At 41.5% G+C, this 21,752-nt stretch overlaps 1 protein-coding gene and 1 pseudogene across 1 annotated transcript in view; one reads left to right on the plus strand and one right to left on the minus strand.

Moving 5' to 3' along the window:
* The window catches only part of DERA (deoxyribose-phosphate aldolase), a 100,595-nt gene that overhangs the window by 34,911 nt on the left and 43,932 nt on the right, over positions 1-21,752 (minus strand). The window contains exon 6 of the mRNA XM_036300464.1: positions 10,654-10,782. Coding sequence (XP_036156357.1) covers positions 10,654-10,782 — 129 coding nt within the window. The remainder of the gene's footprint in view (positions 1-10,653; positions 10,783-21,752) is intronic.
* On the plus strand, positions 8,037-8,719 carry LOC118651369 (annotated as a pseudogene).

Raw genomic sequence — 21,752 nt, forward strand, 5'->3', positions numbered from 1 at the left:
CTGTCTCTTGCTCATAAGCAAATTTATCTCCTAATGCCTCATTCTTTATTTTAGCCATTAATCTCCCATTGAGAACCTTACCAATGCTTTTTGCAGATAAAAATATTTAATATCTACTAGATTTCCCCTACCTACAAAACCATCCAACATTGTTTACAGGGGGGAAAAAAATCCATCTTTTGTACCTGAATTTAAGTTTGTTGGTTTGACTCAAAGTCTTTTTCTCTGACTTCTTCGGGTCTTTTTATGGGAAATAATAGAACCACAATGCAAGAACCCTATTTCTCTTTGTTATAAATTGAACTGTGCCCCCCCCACCCCCGCCAAACCCCCAGTTCCAGCCCCCAGTCCCTCAGAAAGTGACCTTGGAAACAGGGACACTGCAGATGTAATTGATTAATTAAACATAAGGTCTTATTACATTGGGTGGGAAATGAGACAACCAGTGTCCTTATAAGAAAAGAAGAGACGGGGAGAAGATGGCACATGATGACAGAGGATTGCCAAATATTGTCAGCAAACACCAGGGTCAAGAAAAGGCAAGGAAGGATTCTCCCCTACAGATTTCAGAGGGAGCAGGACCCTGCAGATATCCTGATTTCAGACATCTACACTTCAGAACCATGAGACTACATTTCTGTTGTTTGAAATCACCAGTTTGAGTTAGTTTGTCATACAGCACTAGAGGCTCTGGGCACAAATTTCATGCACTTGTTTCTATCTCTCAATTCCTCTCCATTCCACTATGAAATCAATAAAAATATATACACTTTTTTAAAAAAGAAATAAGGTCGGTTACATTTTTTAAATTTTCACACAGTGAAATTTTATACAGGCCAGTATATACCACATAAAAAACTAGGCTTATAAGCTTCTTCTTTTCTTTCTTTTTTAACCCCAGAAGCCAAGCCACGAGGAGGTAAAGTGCTTTCTGTGTAAATGTATAGACTTACCCTTTTTTTAACATGATATGCATATACCGGATTCACCATCAGTAACGCCTGCACTGTTGGGAGGCCAGGGAATATAATCTCCCTTCCGCAGAGCTCCTGATCTTGCACTCTGCAGAGGATAGGGAGGGCGTGGGTGCATGGGGGTAAGCTCTCTGAAATTTTTGCCTGGGGGTCTGAATTTAAATTTACTCCCTGAATGAGATGTCAAGGTAATTAGTGTTTGCCCTATAAGTGCTGTCATTTTCAGGGCTAGTTTAAGAAACTGCAAATAAATTTACACTTTAAATCCTTTAACTCTTAACCTAACACATGTCTACAGTCTTATGCTAATGAACTTTCCATTGCAGCACACCTTTTCATAAATTGAAATGCTTTTCCCATGAAAAGCAAATATTTTAAAAAAAAAAGAGCTGGAACACTGCAGGGGTCAAATGTGCCATCTGGATCAATATTCCTTGAGTATGCAAAGATCTGCAAGCCTAAGACAAGGACTCTGTGACCTGTGACAATTTTTAGAAATACAAAGCTACACTGTCATTTACTCTACTATCTGATTCATATTTAAATTTCTATAACTGTCTTTTTAATTCTTAGATGTTAATTTGATATTAATCACAGCATCTTTATAGGGTTTTGGTTTCCTTCCGTCATAGCAAGTTTCCCACTATTTTTTCCCTTTACTTCAGTATTTTTTTAATGGCCTCCCTTCTATATTATTTCTCTGCTTCATCTCATTGTTCCCGTGTGATTTTGATCTTATTGGGTTAAATTTCGAATATTCCCTCCCCTGGTTCCTAGTTTTGTGTTGCTGTTTTCCTGCACATTATAAAATCCCAGCCAAGTTCCAAGCTCACTTTGTATTCCTTCAAGGTCTGCGTTTCTCAAGCCCCATGTTTTCGTATTAGTACTCTTCCCACAGACCTTCATCAGCAATTCAAACCTGATGACATTATGATTGCATCTTCAGTGTTTTTCTCCTCCAACCTTATTTATCAGGCCTGCATTATTTCCAAAGATAAGGTCTAGAGTAACTTCAGAGCAGAGCTTGTTAACTGTTGCATGTGTGCGAACAGCCCACAGTTCCTGAAAGATAAAGCCACTTTTCTACATCCTGGCATTATTCTCAACCTGTGCACTTGCTGGGCTGAAATCCCTTAGCGGAGACCGATCTGATTTTAGACTTCTCTTTTCTGTAAGCATGTTTCCCTTTCTGTCTTACTTCCTATCACCTTGTTCTTGCACAGTTCAATGAGAAAAAAAAAAAATGTGGCTCTCCTTTCTCCTCCCTGATTATATTCCCTTCCAATGGTTTCCTCCTGCCTCACCTCCTCCTTTGTTTGTATCTCTCTCACCGCATTTCCACTAATGTAAATGGGAGATCCAGTTTTTTTTTACAAAAAGCTAAAGCAAAAGGGTTTCCTTAGTATTTTCTTGCCTCCATAACTACTTCAAAATCTTCACAAACCTTTAATGTCATACCACTACTTAGATCGTCTAAACCAGCGGTCGCCAACCAGTGGTCCGCAGACCATTGGTGGTCCGTGAGGTCCGAAAGGTTGGCGACCACTGGCCTAAACAATGCCATGGATATATAATCTCCCGCTCAAGGTTTACTCTCAAAATAGCACGTCCAAACTCTACAAAGCTGTCGCACATGTGGAAAGATGAATCTAGATCAGCCATGGGCAAACTACGGCCCGCGGGCTGGATCCCGCCCGTTTGAAATGAATAAAACTAAAAAAAAAAAAAAGACCGTACCCTTTTATGTAATGATGTTTACTTTGAATTTATATTAGTTCACACAAACACTCCATCCATGCTTTTGTTCGGGCCCTCCGGTCCAGTTTAAGAACCCATTGTGGCCCTCGAGTCAAAAAGTTTGCCCACCCCTGAAGATCTTCACATTTCACTTTCCCGTTTTCTCTTTTCCTTACATCGCTATCTTTCTTTCCTATTCATTCAAATATTCTGAAATATTGTCTCTGGCTCTCCTAGATGTCAGGCACATAATAATCACAGGAAATACAAATAAGTGAGATTTAGTCCTTTGTCTCAGGGAGGTTCACAGTTTTGCAAAAAATCTAAAAAAGTAGAACTGATGGAAATACTATCTGGCAATGCTACTGGTATTTACAACTGTCCTAGGAGCACAACAGTATGAACAATTAATTAATTCAGCTTTTAGAGGATCATGGAGAGATTTGACAGAGTTTGGAAATTTTATTAAAAGCTTTAAAAACAGTTAAGGGGAGGAGGGGGAAACGCTAGAACAGACAGAGAAAATAATAAATAACAAAGACAGAAATACCTGGAATATTTCCAAATATCAATAATGACCATATGGAATAGAAGCAAAAATATCCTTTGAACTGCTGTTCTTATTTTGCCACAGGAGAGCACCTACCTCATAGAGTTGTTGTGAAGAGTAAATAAAAACATACATAAATCCCCTAAGTCGCTGGCATATGGTAAATGCTCAAAAAATGTGAGCTGTTATTGTTTTATTCCAGATCACATTTTTAATATGTCATCTTTCTTCTTCCCCCTGGTTCATGACTTGGTTTTGGGTCATTGTGGCTGCTGAATAAGTGATTTCCAGTTAAGTGACATTTCATTTGGATACACATCTAAAGAACTGATGTGGCTGCTATAGCCCCCAGAGTAAAAGAATGAAGAGAGATGACAAATAAACATAGCTGAGATGTGTACCATAAAAAACGTAGCTATACCACATCTAATTGTTATTCTCAACTAATCAGACTCTTTTTACACCTTTCTTTTTCAAGACAGAGTCAAGAGTTGACAAAACAAGTTCATATCTTCTGGTAAGATTCATTGAACAATCCTACCAATATAGTAAGCTTTGGGATTAGTACAGAATGAAATACAGCTCAATATCTTACGTTTCCTAAAGCTACACCAAATGACTTTGAAAACTGAGGTTCTGAATAATGCTTTGTAATAGTCTAGGGGGAAAAAGATTCAATTATGTTCCTTCCTTATTGAGGTGGGATGGGGTAGGAAGGTATACTAATATTTTTTAGTAACTTGCAAAGTATTTAACTTATAGTTTATAATGTAGTCACACAAATTACTTTATTTCAATTGATAATCAGATTAATGTGTTTGCTCAAGGTCACAAAATGTGCAAGACAGAACAAGAGGGCAGGTCTTTGTACTCCAATGACCATGCTTCTTCCCCTAAGACATTTTAAAGACATAAACAAGATTAAAGCAAGAGTAGGATACTAATCATTTACTTAACCCAAAATGCAAATACCCTGGTTTACTACGTTTTTATACTTACAATGATGTGTATAATACCAGACTAACATAATATCTCTACTTTATCTCCAGAGAATTATTTTTGCAATAATCTAAATGGCTATCAAAATTAGGAGATAAATTATGAATGTAAATGATAAACCTCCTTTCTTTTAAGATTTTGAAACTAAAATAATTCAAAAACAATGGCAATTAAAAAAATTCCAGACACGACGGAGTGTTACCAAGACTTGCCTTCTTGCTATAAATAACTTTACAGCTGAACAAAATATATAAGGCAACTATTTTCAGGCACTGGAAAATTGGCAGCCTAAGATAGATTCTAAGATAATCCAGATACATATTAGCAGTTTGAGGACTTAAAGGAAAACATAATCTCAATGAGTGAATAAATAGAGAAGCACAGCAGGGAAATGAAAATTATAATAAATAGTACAATGGATATTCTAAAACTAAAACATGTACAATAGCCCTGGCTCGGTTAGTTGGGCCTCATCCCAGGTTCAATTCCCAGTCAGGGCACATGCCCAGGTTGTGGGCATGATCGCCACCAGGGGGCATGGAGAAGGCAGCCAATCGAAGGTTTGTTTTCACATGGTTGTTTCTCCTTCTCCCGTTCCCTTCCCCTTTCTCTAAAAATTAATTTTAAAAATCTTCTTAAAAAATAAAATAAAATATGTACAATAGCATCAATTTCACTGGATGGGCTTAAAATTGAGATAGAAAATAAAGGGAAATTAGAAAGTATTTTAAACTAAAAAATTACAAAATGAAGCAAAAAACTGGCTCTTTGAAAAGATCCATGAAACTGGCAGACTCTAGCAAGGCTCATTTTCTACCAAAAAAACAACAACAAAAAACAAAAACAAAACAGTAATAACAGCAATAATGACCAATCTATAATAATAAAAGCGTAATAGGCTAATTAGGCCAGACATCCTTCTGGACAACTTTCTGGATGAAGTTGGGGCTGTGAGGGAAGTCCGGGTCCCGGGTGCCTGCCGGCAGCCAGAGAGAAGCCCAGGTCCTGGGTGCCAGAGGGAAGCTGGTGCTGGCAGCCGGGGAAAGGAAGGCCTACTCTGGCACGAATTTCGTGCATCAGGCCTCTAGTAAAAGGAATAAAGAAGTATATATAACCACAGATCCTGTAGACATCAGACTAATAAAATAATTTTAGAAACAACTTTATATCAAGAAATTTATCAACTCAGTATATTTGTACAATGGAAAACGTCTAAGCAAACTCATACACAGAACAACATGGATACACCTCAACCTTATTATCTTTGATCAGGGGGAGACAAGCACAAAAGTCTCTATGGTGTTCTAAAACTAGCAGAGCTAATTTATGGTGGGAGATAAAATCAGATCAGTGCTTGCATGTGGGGCAGAAGGTGAGACAAGTGGAATTCACTGTCAAAACTCATCATAGCCCTAACCGGTTTAGCTCAGTGGATAGAGCATCAGCCTGCAGACTCCCGGGTTCGATTCCGGTCAAGGGCATGTACCTTGTTTGAGGGCACATCCCCAGTAGGGAGTGTGCAGGAGGCAGCTGATTGATGCTTCTCTCTCATCGATGTTTCTAACTCTCGGATTATCCCTCTCCCTTCCTCTCTGTAAAAAATCAATAAAATATATTTAAAAAATAAAAAATAAAAACAAACAAAAAAACCCCATCACGCCGAAACCGGTTTGGCTCAGTGGATAGAGCATCGGCCTGCGGACTGAAAGGTCCCAGGTTCGATTCCGGTCAAAGGCATATACCTGGGTTGCGGGCACATCCCCAGTGGGAGATGTGCAGGAGGCAGCTGATCGATGTTTCTCTCTCATCGATGTTTCTAACTTTCTATCTCTCTCCCTTCCTCTCTGTAAAAAATCAATAAAATATATTTAAAAAAAAAACACATCACATTGTACACTTAAACACCTGAATTTTATTGAATATAAATTTACTTCAATAAAAGTGATTTTTAAGAAAAAAATTTTAAATATCACAAAAATGGGAAGCATTGTGAATTTAGTTCAATTTTTTTTCTTTAATTCTTCAAAATTTTAAAATTACTTCTTTTCTACTATATACCTTCTTAACATAACAGGAAGCATAACTGTGGGCCAGGAAGTATGCTAGCAGCTTCCACACAGGCCACTTCACAAGGTTGTGTTTTTAATTCATGCCAAGACCTAGCACGGTGCCTTGAAAGACAGAAAAAAACAATAAAGCTGGAACCAGAAGACTTGGGTTCAAATAATTACCATATGTGATCTCTTAGTTTCGGGACTGTAGACAAGAGACTTAATTTTAAACTTCATCAACTAAAGGAATGATGTGAAGATTAAGAGATATTAAAGTAGACAATGGTTAAATGAAGGACATAAACAACAACATGGACAGGGAAGGAGTTGGCAGGAAGATACAGGGGAGAGCCTGTTTCAAATTAGGTATTTGTCTGTGCACGGGTAGAGGAAAGGGTGGAACAGAGGCGCCAAGTGTGATGACTTAATACCATGTTCCTGTCATGAGCAGTGGGTGCAGTGATTAGGAAAGGGTTGGCTGATGTCCCAGAGTGAATATACTTTCATTATGTCCTGAACAACAGCATTCTGGGCTAGCAATCCCTTGTCCTGACAAGGAGCATGAAAAGGGAGGCTCCTTGTCCACTTAAGACTCCAAAGGTGGGTTCCTAAGAGTTGCGGACAGTCTTCTATTACTACACATCTTTTAAGTGCCACCATGATTGATGACCACCCATTCTTTCTCATCCTTAGGTTTTCAGAGATTCTGCTCTGAATGAGAAGAGATCTGGATACAGCAGCAGTGAGCAGAGCATCATTCATGCCTAGTAGGCTGACCTTCCGTAGAGTTCCAGGGAACAATGTTAGCCTGACAGAGTATCCTAAAAGTACATGAGTATAAGAATCTGGAGGGTGGCCCTGGCCGGTTTGGCTCAGTGGATAGAGCGTTGGCCTGCGGACTGAAGGATCCCAGGTTCAATTCCGGTCGGGGGCATGTGCCTTGGTTGCGGGCACATCCCCAGTGGGCGGTGTGGTGTGCAGGAGGCAGCTGATCGATGTTTCTCTCTCATCGATGTTCCTGGCTCTCTATCCCTCTCCCTTCCTCTCTGTAAAGAAATCAATAGAAAATATTTTTTTTAAAAAAAATCTGGAGGGTGACTTCAAAGACGCCCAGATTTAAGACCTAAGAAGTCTCGTATCTTCACCCAAATATGGAGCCACTTGTAGGGCACCTAGAACTTCAAAACTCGATCACAGAGCAGTGCGACAAGTTATCTGACAGAGGTTTTAACAGAATGCGATGGGGGGCACACAGAAGCGATAATGAACCAAGTGGTGGGGAAGAAGCAGTGCTGGGACACATTCTCGAGAAGAGTGACACCTGTGCTGAATCCAAAGATGCTAAGAAGTTATTTGGGCAAAACATATTTCAAGGCAAGGGGCACAGCACAAAGACTCAAAAGGGTTGGACGGTGACATTCACAGAAAACTGCAAGCAATTCCACAGAACTGGAGCATATGGCGTGAAGGGAGAATGGGGAGATGGCAGAGGCCCAGGCAGGGTCTCGGGAAGGACCACTTTAAAAATCAGGCTGAAGGAACTTGCAGTTTACCTTGAAGATGAAGGAAAGTCATTGCAGGATTTTAAGCAAGGAGTACCGCAATCAAATAGATCATTTCTGAGAGATCACTCTGGCAACACTGTGGAGAACAGACTCGAAGGGGACGAACGCAGATATGGGGACAGTGAGGAGCGGCGGAGAGCGGCCCGCAGGAGGAGCGCTGATGGCGGGCAGCGGAGCCGGGAACCTGGCGGGGGGGGGGCGGTGGTTGCCACTGCGGTGCCCAAGACCCGCGAGCACCTCTTCAAGGTGCTGGTCATTGGCGAGCTGGGCGTGGGCAAGACCAGCATCATCAAGCACTACGTCCACCAGCTCATCTCCCAGCACTACCGGGCCACCACCGGGGTGGACTTAGCGCTCAAGGTCCTCAGCTGGGACAGCCGGACGCTGGTGCGCCTGCAGCTGTGGGACATCGTGGGGCAGGAGCGGTTTGGCAACATGACCCGAGTCTACTATAAAGAAGCTGTTGGTGCTTTTGTAGTCTTTGATATATCGAGAGGTTCCACATTTGAGGCCGTCTTAAAATGGAAAAGTGACCTGGATAGTAAAGTCCATCTTCCAAGTGGTGGCCCTATTCCTGCTGTTCTCTTAGCTAATGTATGTGACCAGAAAAAGGAAGGTAGCCAGATTCCCGCCCAGATGGACCAGTTCTGCAAAGAACATGGCTTCACTGGAGGGTTTGAAACCTCCGCAAAGGACAACCTCAACATAGAGGAAGCAGCCCGCTTCCTGGTGGAGAACATTCTCATGAACCAGCAAAGCTTTCCCAATGAAGACAACGATGGGGACAAAATTAAACTGCACCAGGAGACCTTGCCAGCAGAGAGCAAATCCCCGTGTTGCTGATGTGGCTCCAGCTCCTCTCCTGCTCGCCAGATGCAGCCTGACTTGATTTCTCCATTTGGAGCAAATTCCTGAGAAGGGATTGAGGTGGTGGATGCCCTGCTCTGTGATCTTCCCAGAGCTGTGCTTAACGTGACCGTGAGGGCACTCGGGGAGCCTTAGCTGAAGTGGGTGTCGGTGTCTATCCTGAGCATGGCTCTACACCTTAGAGTGAGCACTTGGACCTCTCTTGTTGTTGCTGCTGCCGTCAGGTGCAGGATAATGTTTACATCCTTCTTAATATCTTTGAAAATGACAATGCTCAAGATGTGGTACGAGTTGCAAGTTGTGGCTCTTAGTGTAAGCGCTGGGGTGGTAATAAACTTTCCCAGCAGTCTTACAGTAATTGTACGAGCCTATATTTTTGTATTCTATCTTCACTTTTGAGGGAGGCTTTTAGACTGTTAGCCACAGAAGGCTTGAAGTTTCTGTTTAGCAAGGTTTTCCCCCTCAAAACTTCTACCTGGAGCTAGTTTTATCAGATCTGTAACAGTCATGGTCAAGCAAAGGGGCTATTCAAAGGTTAGACCCAAGGTCCCATAGTATGAATTGTGAGAGAAACAAGGTCGTGTGGTTTTATATAAAGTTCTGGGCACTTAAAATATAATACACGAAGAAGGTATGTCTGGCTCACAATACTTGTATTACCATTCAATCCAATTAAGAACATGCCGGAGTCCATTCATTGTCTTCACTAGCTGAGTTTAGACAGAGACCCCCAAAAGCTAGTAACCTTTGAAGTCCTAGCAAAGGTCAGGACTGTGTACCACCCAGTTAATTTAGGTAATAATAGTTGAAGCATCATCCCCACCTTAGTTCCCTTAATTCCTTAGATACTTGTGTAGATCCTTGTTGATTACTGTTGATCAGATACTCTGCCCATTCCTGGAAATCATCTACTGATGAGCTAATCAGACACTCTGTATATTCCTGGAAATTGTCTGCTGATCCAGGTGTCATTGAAATCCCCTTACCTCAGGCTACCCCGACCTGAATAAAAGATCGGAGCAGCCTGAGCACAGGAAGAAGTCCTTCGGGACTTGCCCACCTGGTCCCCCAATATTGCAAAATTATCTCGTGTCTTTTTCTCTCATTTGTTGTGCGGCTCCTCTTTCAGATACCAAACACTACTCCACGCAGAACGTGGAGGGAGTGTTACTCGACAGAGCAGAATAAATATTTAAAAAAAAAAAAAGATATGGGGACAGTGGTCAGAGACTGCTGTGGAGAACCCTGTGGGAGTGACAGTGGCCTACCACAGCAGCACTCAGAATGGAGAAGAGATGTAGTAGATACAGTAAAGGGGTCGAACTCCCAAGTCTTATTCACTGATTCATGTGCAGGTGAGAAAGAGAAGGAATCAAGCAGGTCTCACGCTTAAATGGACAGGCCTTCTGTCCACCAAAAGAAAGAATGGGCCAACTTCTATATGAAAGTATCAAAAACAATGATTCGGCACTAAATTTCAGAAGAAAGAATTAACACAAAAGCACGGGTTTCCTTAGAAAGTATGGATACTCTATCCCCAAGAAAAAATCAAACACTTAAATTCACAGAGAGGAATAAGCCAGAGTTAAAGAAATTCCTGTCTAACATGCTGATGAATGAATAATCAAAGAATAATGCAGTAGGCAATTCACTAACAAGAGAGCCATCTACTGCCATATCAGGATAGTGCAGCAATGAAATGCCAACAAAGAGTGTGGAAGGAAGCCAACTGTTTGGACACTTCACATTGTACATGTAGTCCCAAAATATTTGACATTCCACCCCCCCACTGCCCACCCCAAAATCCAAGTGGTTAGCACTTTTAGCTAATAGCCAAATGTTTTCACTTACTTGTTTCACCTAAAAACATCAATTCAATTGATATGATCATTTGAATAGAATATGCTTACCTGCCATCATTGCTATCATGCTGGCTTTATAGACATTAGTGAGCGATCCAAGTTCTCCAGTTGCTAAGATGGTTTTGAGATGCGCCTTCCCACAGGCCTTGCGGAACTGACGAATCTCATCATACAGGGCTGGGGGAGGAAATAATTGAGGCCGTTACAAAGCAGGCAAGTGATAACATGACTTGGCAGCCGTTTAGAGCTGGTAGAGCCCATCTCAGATTTAGGAAATATAAAACATTTGTCACTTTCTCAAAATCGCCCCAATTTAATATCGCCTAGAGCATTCTGTTGCAGTTCACATTCTGTTACAAGGAATGCTTAGTTTGCTACCGTGAAACAGTTTCCAAGCCCTGGCCCAAGGTCCAGAGGCATGAAGATTTAAAAAGTATCATTATAATGACATGCAAATTACAAATAATTTCTACCTCTTCCAGATGACAGTTACTTATAAGTAAAAAGAAATCTACAGACCACACATACAGGGGTGTACCACTTTGCAAACTAAAGGAAAAAAAAATCCTCGGGTCCCTATGAACTCTTCCATTCACACATAATAAGTTCTCTTGTTGGAATATAAAGCAGGCCTTCCCTGGGAGCCCTGCTAATGACAATAAAGACATAACAGCTTGTCGCACTATCTGCCAGGGTGTGTGTCTATATCTCTGACAAAAAAGTGTCGAGGTAGCCTTGGCTGTATGTGTGCAGAGCCAGCTGTGGAGGGATTTACAGATGTGGCCTTGAACCTATTAACCCCTGACCCTAGAGCCACACCTGGCTTTCTCAGGCTCCACGTAGCACCCTGAAAGCAGCTTGCTCATATGCATATAAAGCTGTACACAACAAAATAAAGCCAAAAGGAAAAACAGTTCCTACTTAAAGTAACAGAATTTCAGTAAACAAAATCAGTGTCATAAGTATAAAATTTTTGAAAAAATTATTTTACAGTCTTTTGTCCTGACACCAGTGGATCTGGGCTGTCACCCTGCATCAGCTTGGCCATATTCATTTCCTGAACTTGAGCTGTGGCAAATTATCAGGACTAAGGGCAGCGCTTTTTCTTTCTTCTGTATGTGTGTTTCATAGGAAGCAGTTTTATAAGCACACAGATTAAACTGAACAAGAACGAAACATGCATAGCATGTTTTTAATACAATGAGAGTTCTGTAATTCATAGGTTTCCTAAAGTACATAAAAAGTACTTAAACTCAGCAAACTCCATGAAAGTTATAACAAGAGGCACAAAACTTGTCTTCCCAATCCCAGAAAACTTAACTTGAAGATAGAAAGTGAAAACTGAATATGAATGAAGTCAAATATTCTATTACAAGATGCTTGGTCAAATTCCGTGTTTACTGCCACCAGACATGGTCTCACAGGTTTTTCAAGAAGATTGAATATTTTCACAAATCCCTAAAAATATGTAGTTTTGAGTACTAGAGATGATCTGAGATGCCACACCACCTACCAAACCCTGCCCATCCTTACTAAACTGTGATAAAATTATTACTCATACATCCAATCTGACAACATGTGAGAATGGATGGTATAAACAGTACAAGACTATGTGATGATAACAACTTATATTCTTTTAACTCAGAGAAGGGGTTACCAAATCTAAACAGAGAAAATTGTTCTCGAAGAAGTAGTGACAAGGAAATCTCTTGATCTAAAAATTCAAGAATGCTAATCCAGAGTTAACTTGTGATTCAATTAATGACTATTCTTCCACAGTACAGTGTTGCCATCAAAAACAAGCTGGAGAGTCAGACAAACATGGATTTATTTTTTTTAACTTTTTTTTTTTTTATTTTGAGAGAGAGAGGAAGAGGGAAATATCGATGCAAGATGAAACATCGACCAGTTGCCTCCTGCACGACCCCCACTGGGGGATCGAGCTCGCAAGCCAGGCACATGCCCTGACCGGGAATCAAACTGGCAAGCTTTCAGTGCATGAGCCATCACCAGGCAGGGATAGACAAATGTGGATTTAAAATCCAACTCCACCACTTACTGTAGGACCCTGGGAAAGTTATTGCTCTTAGCCTCAATACCATCCTAAAAGCGTCAATAAGAACATGGATTTTACAGGGTTATTATGAGAATTAAAAGGGAATGTATATATATATATATATATATATACACACACACACACACACACACACACACACACACACATATATATATATATACACACACACACACATATATATATATACATATAATTACTTTGCACATTGCCTGGCTTATAATAAGCACTTAAATCATGTAGTCCTTATTAAGCTCAGAATTCTAGTAAAATGAGTTTACATTAAGTGTTGTGTGATGAAAACCAGATCTTATTTCTTGGCCTGATCCAACTCCTTGTACTGCACTGAAATTTTTTATATGGATTAGTGCTTACAATCAGTGAGCCATCAGATAAGGCTTAAAAATATTTTATTATAGCATTTGTTAAGCTGAACTTTGGCCTATATAACAAAGCTCTGGAAACACTGATCCCGATCGTATTTATGCCATCCTTTTCCTAAAGAATATCACCTTTTGATATCCAGTGAATTTCTTCACCTATAGTTAAAATCAACCAGAAAACCCAAATATATTTTATGACTCAATTATCAGCCTCATAGGAGTAATGCTCTTTAATCCATGATCCAAACAGAATGAAACAAAAATAATCACTTAGAATTTAACTGGGTTTAGCTAATATGCAACGAGTGCATTCTTAGTTTTTACCTGCCAACTCCTCAAATCATTCTACTGACCTGTTTCAACACATTAGGAGGGTCACATTTTTCTGAGCAAATATATTAATTAATAAGTTCAACATTGGGAAAGTTGTTGCTTCTTTCTCTTACTATTCCGCTCAGAGTATACCAGCACAATTAAATGACAAAGTATATCAGATCTGGCTTTTTAAAAATGTGGCCTGAAGGCCCAAAGCCCAGCACACCCAACGTACACCACGGCTACCGCTCACGCTGACCAAAGGGGCTCCTCAGCAGCTCCCCACCACTGATTTCAAAAGTAACCTCCTGCCTGAGCTGGTTTGGCTCAGTGAATAGAGTGTCAGCCTGCAGACCGAAGGGTTCTGGGTTTGATTCCGGTCAAGGGCATGTACCTCGGTTGCAGGTTCCCCGGCCCTGGTCGGGGTGCATGCAGAAGGCAACCAATGGATGTGTCTCTCTCACAACAGTGTTTCTCTCTGTCTCTCCCTCTCCCTTCTACTCTCTCTCAAAATCAATGGAAAAATATCCTGAGTGGGGATTAACCAAAATAAATAAATATAAATAAATAAATAAATAAAATTTAAAAAACGTAGCCTGAGCCCTGGCTGGTTTGGCTCAGTGGATAGAACGTCTGCCTGCGGACTAAAGGGACCCAGATTTGATTCCAGGTCAGGGCACATGCCTGCGTTATGGGCTCGATCCACAGTGTGGGGCGTGCAGGAGGCAGTCAATCAATGATTCTCTTTCATCATTGATGTTTCTCTCTCTCTTTCTCTCCCTTTCTCTTCCTCTCTGAAATCAATAAAAAATATATTTTTTAAAAGAGTTTAAAAATAAATAAATATATATATACATACATACATACATACATACATACACACATACATATGGGCTGGGCTACATCAATGAAAACTTCAACCTGGGCCTGTGAATCTCAGTGAGTGATACAAAGATGAAAGAGCAGTTAGAGATTTGTATTAGCATTGCAGCATCACCCATGGGAGCAGATGCAAGAGTCCAGCGGCCACCAGCCAGCAGCATGGTACTGTACTGGCCAGTGGTGGCGGCAGCAGCAGTGGCCCTGTGACCAAGCTCTTCCTGGGGCTCAGTCTGGCTGTATCCTCTGCTCCCCAGTCCTTCATGATCCTACTTGTTTTCCAAGCCTGGTTTTGCAGGCTTCCCACGGATGCAGTGAGTTACTATATATCCTCCTAATAAAGCCCTTTAGCTTAACTTAATCAGAATTGCTTTTCATTTGTGTTCAACTCAGAAGTCTAGTATAACAAATATTTACTGAGGAAGGATGGGAAAGCAGCCAGTAGTGGGTGCCCTGGCTGCGTGGGCTCACATCCCAGCTATAAAACTAATCTGCTGTTTGATTTGGGCAAGGTACTTAACCTTTGTCTCATTTCCCTTGTCTATAAAATGGGAATAATAGAGGTACGAACAATTCATGGAGTTATTTCAAGCATCAGACAGGTTACTACACACAAAATGCAAAGGACAGTATTGGTCACATAGTTAACACTCAAGGAATGGCAGCACTTGTTTTCCTGTTGCTGGCAGCGGTGGTGGTGCTGTTACTGTTATTGCTGAGTGCTTCTTAGGTTCAGAGCACAGAGGGGCTGATAAAAGCGGAGGACTCCATGACCTGTGGATACAACCTCTTTGGGCACTGGAAGAGTGGTCTGAAAAAACATGGTTACTATATCACAGACAGTTTTTTTTAAAACTCAGAGCCCACGCTCCTTTGGATAGCACAGACTCCTGGGATAATAAGACAGTCGGGCTACTTACTAGATTTGTAAACTTGTAGGAATTACTCAATTTTTTCTAAGCCTAATTACTTAGGAGCTGCAGTTTGCTCACATGTTTTTGTGAAGATTAAATATAATAATACCTGTGGCTAGAACAGCACCAGGCATATAGAAGCATTTAATCATTCAATAGTAGTTTTCCACATTTCTTCCTTATATACATACATCCAGGAATTTCAAAAACTCTAAAAAACAAAATGAAGCAAGCACTGCCCTAACACTTATGAAAGTATAATTAGAATTTATAGCTCTCACATGTAAGAAAAATAGACCACCCCCCTCCAGCACAAGCCACAGAAACCAGGAGAAGCACTATGAGAGGTGTCTACATAGTTCTGGGCACGCTGGCATCACAATGATGGACACCTAGGAACCAGACAGATGATAAATGCAAATCAAACGACTTGATGGCTGAAATGTAACCCAGTCTATCTCCGATCAGAATGTCCTTTAACATACTCAACTGTCACTTTCAAGATAAACAAGCAAAAGAATGCAAAAGCTAAAGGGTGTTTTCTCTACATTAACAGGAAAGGACAGCAGGATGTAGGTTTACATAATTGCAACTGAACTATATATGTGGAGAGAATCACAAGTGAAGTGATAAGTGCAAGAGATCCTCCTTCCAAAAAATTCTTCACGCAGAATAGTTACTCAAAAGAATGAAAAGTCCCCTAACTTTCAAAGCATCTCCCTTTAAAAATTCTCAAATTGTTTTCCATGCATTGAGGGGCACTCTTACCAGTGAGGGTGGGGAATTCTGGAGAACTTGGAGAACAGCCTGAGTACACCAACTGGACGAGGGAGACAGCCCACAGGAAAAATAGATTGTTATATACAAGGAAATTGACCCAATAAGCAAATATACTGAGAATAATCGGAGCAAGATTTCTCACTGACAAGAAAGAGGGACATAAATATAGAAAGGGAGAGGCGTAAATAAACCATGTGATGTTGCCTTATAGTAAAAGTTGTCCATGTGAACTCATGGGTTCTGGAATAGAGAGACAGATAGACAGACAGACAGACAGGTAGATGTGTTTATGTGGGTGCATTGCGTATATGTGAATATTCACGTATTTCCTAAAGCTGTCCTCTGAGAAGGCCTAGAAATAATAACATCCCTATACCATCTTCCATTGCATGGTCATAAATAATTTATTCAATCATTTTTCTATTATTGGCTATTTAAGGTTTCAGATCTTTTGCTCTGATAAACAACACTTTAGTACTGTAAATAACCTTACTGCTAAATCTATGTATATATCGTGACCTTATTCCCTAGAGTACTTATTAACTTTTCTGCTCACATATTCACACAATACATATTCATTGTTAAAATTTCAAACATTATAAAAACCGAGAATTCCCCCATTAAAAACAAAGGAAGAAAAACAATTCTCGCACGTACCAGAAAAATAATAATTTGGAAGGCTATTATAAAAGATGACTGACAAATGAAAATGGAATTCAAACACCACGACTGCAAATTAGTCAGAATAATGCAAAATTTAACAAAACACATACACCAGAGAAGTGGCTGGCATAGTGATGTCACATTAAAAACCTGATAATAAATGTTTTGACTTATAATGAGGTTTTCAGGAGTAGCGAGAGTGGGTGTACTAGAAACCCAGGCTATATTACATTGCAGGTGCTTAATCAATACAGTGTCTCAACCAGCAGAAGGGGTTGTCTCCTGTCTGTCCCCCCCTCATCCCTCCTACTACTACTGCCCCATTGACGAGGAGAGATGGAGGTCACACCTGACCTTCTGCTCATCATTCCCAGATAAAGAAACAGGTGAGGGTGGAGTGCTCACTGACAGGGATCAGAGAACTTAGCTGCATTGGGAAAGGTCTACATGCAGGGCCTTGTGGATCTAAGTTGTGGAGTGGGTCATCCTTCCCATACCTGTCTTAAATTTTTTTAAATCTATTTGAGAGAGAGAGAGAGAGAGAGAGAGAGAGAGAGAGAGAGAGAGATCAATTTGTTGTTCCATTTATTATGCACCCATTGGTTGCTTCTTTTGCTTCTTGTATGTGCCCTGACTAGGGATCGAACCTGCAACACTGGCGTACTGAGATGACACTCTAACCAACTGAACTACCCAGCCAGGGCTATCCCGCACCTGTTTTAAAGAGCATCCAAAATAGGTGGAAACTGACTCTACCTTCTGCTCCCCGGGTCAGCAGGAACTTGCATCTATAGCATTTTATTTTCTCTATTTAAAATTATCTGTTCCTCTCCAGCTCCCACCTTAAAGGAAAATATTTTCTTAATCTTCAGGCTGCTGACAGTGAGTTAAGTTTTCTGGAAAAGCACTGCTACAGACATAGAAAACTATGTTAGGGAAGCTTTCCTGTACAGAAATTATTATTTAAGGAAGAACCCAGGTGTGTAAAGACTGTATTTCCTATCTAAAAGTCGTAAAGTGGATTTTCTTTTATAGTTCGTGCTATCCAAAGGCACTTAAAAAATAATTGTTAACGAACATATCTAAGCAATTATTTTTTGAGTACCGGAAAGATGTTCAACACTGCAGAAGAATGGCCTGAAAATAACTCTTATGATAATTATATGTACAGTAAAACACTTAATATAAATTGTACGGCAACCTTTTAAACTAAAAAAGTCACAGAATGTTCAAGAACAGTTTTCTTCCACCAAGGCATCTAATTAATCTAGTCTAAGTAAAACAGAGATGAGCTCAAACACCAGGCAGTAAAATAACCTACAAGAAATAAAACACACATTTTGGTCAATAGTATTTGAAGTTTTGAGCATAAAAACAAAAGCCATAAAAGCATACAGCTGCCAGAAGTATCTCTAGCATTTTCTGTTATAAATAACTCCCAAAACTGAGAAAGCACAGATTACAGCTGATGTGATTCTTCCCAAGGAAGTGTCTAGAGATGCCGAGATTGCTTTTCTCGTTGATATGATGATTAACAGCTCTACAAAACGAAGAAAAACACCAATTTCTCTTAAAGGATGTTCTTTCTACCATCCCTCTTGTGTAAAAATAAGCAAACAAGAAAAATAAATGGGTGCCCAGATTCAAGATCTTCAGGATCCACTAGCGTACGACACAATGATAGACACTGTAGCTTTGGCCCGAATATTTCATTCTCTCCCCCTAAAACTCTTGATAGGCCGTAGCCGGCTTGGCTCAGTGGATAGAGCATCATCCTGCGGACTGAAGGGTCCCAGGTTCGATTCCGGCCAAGGGCACAGGCCTGGGTTGCGGGCTCGATCCCCAGTGTGGGGCGTGCAGGAGGCAGCCAATCAATGATTCTCTCTCATCACTGATGTTTCTCTCTCCTTCTCCCTTCCTCTCTGAAATCAATAAAGAAATATATTTTTTAAAAGACAACAACAACTCTGGATAGCCAGGAGGCATGTACTCCACAGACCAGGTCTAGAAGAGCAACTCTGGGCTACCGAAGGGAAGGAGGTGAAAGGCACCTGAGGCTCTGGAAGCAGGAGACAAACAATATCTCCACGTGCTACACTGAGCATACAATTCTGGGAAAACGTCACAGACGAGGCCCCCTTTGGGGTCATTTCTGTTGGTGGTCCAGGGCCAGATGGGTTTCTGGAAACTAGGAAAGACAGCTCCGGGTCCCGGGCTCAAGGAACTAGAAGGTTGTGGAGTGAGGCAGAATCTGACAGCATTGCTATGTCCCTGGTAATATAGTAGTAAGTAAAGATATGCAGCAGAGAGAGGTCATAAAAAGGTAAAAAAAAAAAATAAAAAAAAAAAAGAACACTTCTGTGTATTTACAGAGCATGGAATGCACTTAGTTTTCAAAACCTGCTGGGCAAGATTTGAGATGAAGAATCCCTTCTGGGATTCATCAAAGAATGGTTTAAAGATGCACCTTAGATGTCAACTTCAATGTCGTCATTAAAAAAACACAGTATTGCAAGCGCTCGTCATGGGAATGATACCCACAGACAAAGAAACGCCAAATATAAACTCACAGGCCATTAAAGCTAAAGGGCTGTGGAAATCCTTAAGTCTTATCCCCCCCCCCCCCCCCCCCGCACTGGTAGCTTATTTAAATGCAGGCAGAGAGAAGCGTTTGCCCAAAGTCTAGGTGTAAATTAACAAAATTACAGAGGCTGAAGCTCAAGCCCTTCGAGTTCCACTGCAGTGACTCAATACATGTGCTTGGCCACATACTAACCTCAGCAGGAGGAAGAGGGGGAAAGCAAAGAAAATGCAGTTGGCCAGGAGGGAGTCATCTGGGCTGAGCAACAGGATGAGCCACTCACACACATTATCTCATTTAATGCCTATTACGACCCTGTGAAGTAGATGCCATTATTGCTATTTTACAAAAGGAACAGAAGGCACAGAGAAGGAACTTGCCCAAGAGAAAAGAGCTACTAATGGTAGTGCCTGGACTGCAACCAAGGTCTGACTAATGCAAAGACTCAGCTCTCAGTTCTTCTGTCTCCCAGCCCCACCCTCGCTTCCTGCTCCACAGGGTACACGTTCTGGGTCTGACTGAGGTCCCATGATACCTGGCATACCTGGCTGGTCGGCTGGGTGCCCCCACCTCTACCACAGGCCAGCACAGCCCTCGCCACCCCACCACAAGCTGGGGGTTGGGGGATGCACAAGATTCTGTGAGGAGAGGTACTGGGGCAAGTCATCTGAAAACGTCTGTCAATCATAAGGACACAGAGAAGAGACTGATGGTTGCCCAAGGGACAGGGGGTTGGGGGGCTGGGTGAAAAAGGTGAAGGGATTAAGAACTACAAAGTGGCAGTTTGAAATAGTCACGGGGATATAAAGTACAGCATAGGGAATATAGTCAATGATACTGTAATAACTATGCACGGTGCCAAGTGGGTACTAGAAATATCGGGGGGGTGGAGGGGGACACTTTGTAAAGTATAGGACTGTCTAACCACTATGCTGAACACCTGAAACTCATACAAAATAAGATCGAATGTAAACTGTAATTGAAAAATAAAATTGAAAGTTCTAAAAAAAAAAGAGAGAAAGAAAGTGTCTGCCAGGTAACTCGGAGGACCAGCAATACATCCCACACCCTCAGCAGTTAAAACCACTGCCCCGAGCGATGCCAGGGGGTGCACCTCTCTGTGCCCAGACGGGAAGGATCGAGGGGAGCACTGGCAGGGAAGGACAGTGCCCCGTAAGGAGCGAAGCAGGATGTCTTAACAAAAAGCTCAACAGCAGCCCTGACCGGTTTGGCTCAGTGGATAGAGTGTTGGCCTGCGGACTGAGGGGTCCCGGGTTCGATTCCAGTCAAGGGCATGTACCTTGATTGCGGGCACATCCCCAGTAGGGGGTGTGCAGGAGGCAGCTGATCAATGTTTCTCTCTCATCAATGTTTCTAACTCTCTATCCCTCTCCCTCTCTGTAAAAAACCAATAAAATATATATTTAAAAAAAAAAAAAAAAAAGCTTAACAGCAAAGGGCCAGGCAAAGCAGCATCACCAACAATGTTTCAATGTAAAGACATATGAAGGCAGAAAGCAGACATCTCTGCCCCTGAGAGAATCACTGTGCTCTAGAATAACACAAGCATGGACACGACGGTGCTGAAATAAAACTGTGTTTAACAGAAAGTGTTTAAGTTGGAGAGATGTGCATTCTTCCCCCCAAAAAATGTCAAGATTCTCTGCTTGGATCAAGATTCATCGATTTCTGAATGTCTGCTTATGTGAAAAGGATGGATGAAAAGCAACAGAGTTTAGTGGGGAAATGGAACATGAGTTCAGGAGGCAGGCAAGACTCAGGCTCTGACATTTAGACGGTGTGGGAGTCTTTGGCACAGGGGACGTAGCCGAAGTCAGAGAAGAGAGGAGAGCGTGTGTGCCTCATCAGAGGGGGGTCGGTCGCAGAGCTGGCTAGGGCAGGACCCAGGACCACCGACTCTCTGGGAGGCCAGAGGAGGCAGAGGAGCTTGTTAACAAGATGCAGGAGAAATCAGAATCACGGAGGAATACCTGAAGGACATACAGTCACCAGAACCATGGCAATAGAGTGTTTCCAGCATGTGTCACATGCTGCTGAACAGTAAAGCTAAGTAGAAGGAAGGGTATCCCCTGGGCACAGTGAAATGAGGGGGCATTAGTATCTAGAACAGATTCAAGAGTAACAATGACATCTGAATCAAGAATTTAGCCATCGGGAAGGGAAATTTAGCGGGAGACAAAGGGGAAAGGTGGCATATGGGGCTTTTAATGAATAAGAAAAGCTTACATATGTCTGATGCTAATGAGAATGAGCAAGGAGAGGGAGGCTAAAGAAACAGGAGGGGAAAAAGGCCAATAAATGGAGTAAGGCCTCCGAAAATGCGGAAGAAAATGAAAGCCCGGGCATAACAGAGGGGTTGGATTGAGAGGAGGTATAAAGGGAAGCAGATCTGATGCAAGGACCTTGAGGGAGTTCCTGTCTAATGTTTTCTTTCTTCTCTGAGAGGTAGCAGGTAGGTCGTCAGCTAAGAGTGAAGGAGCCTCCAGGTGAGCAGAAGAGTTAAAAGTCTGAGGACAGTAGAGATTTCAAATCATCAC

Source organism: Myotis myotis, unplaced genomic scaffold (genome assembly GCF_014108235.1).
Source record: "Myotis myotis isolate mMyoMyo1 unplaced genomic scaffold, mMyoMyo1.p scaffold_m19_p_3, whole genome shotgun sequence".
Taxonomy (NCBI): domain Eukaryota; kingdom Metazoa; phylum Chordata; class Mammalia; order Chiroptera; family Vespertilionidae; genus Myotis; species Myotis myotis.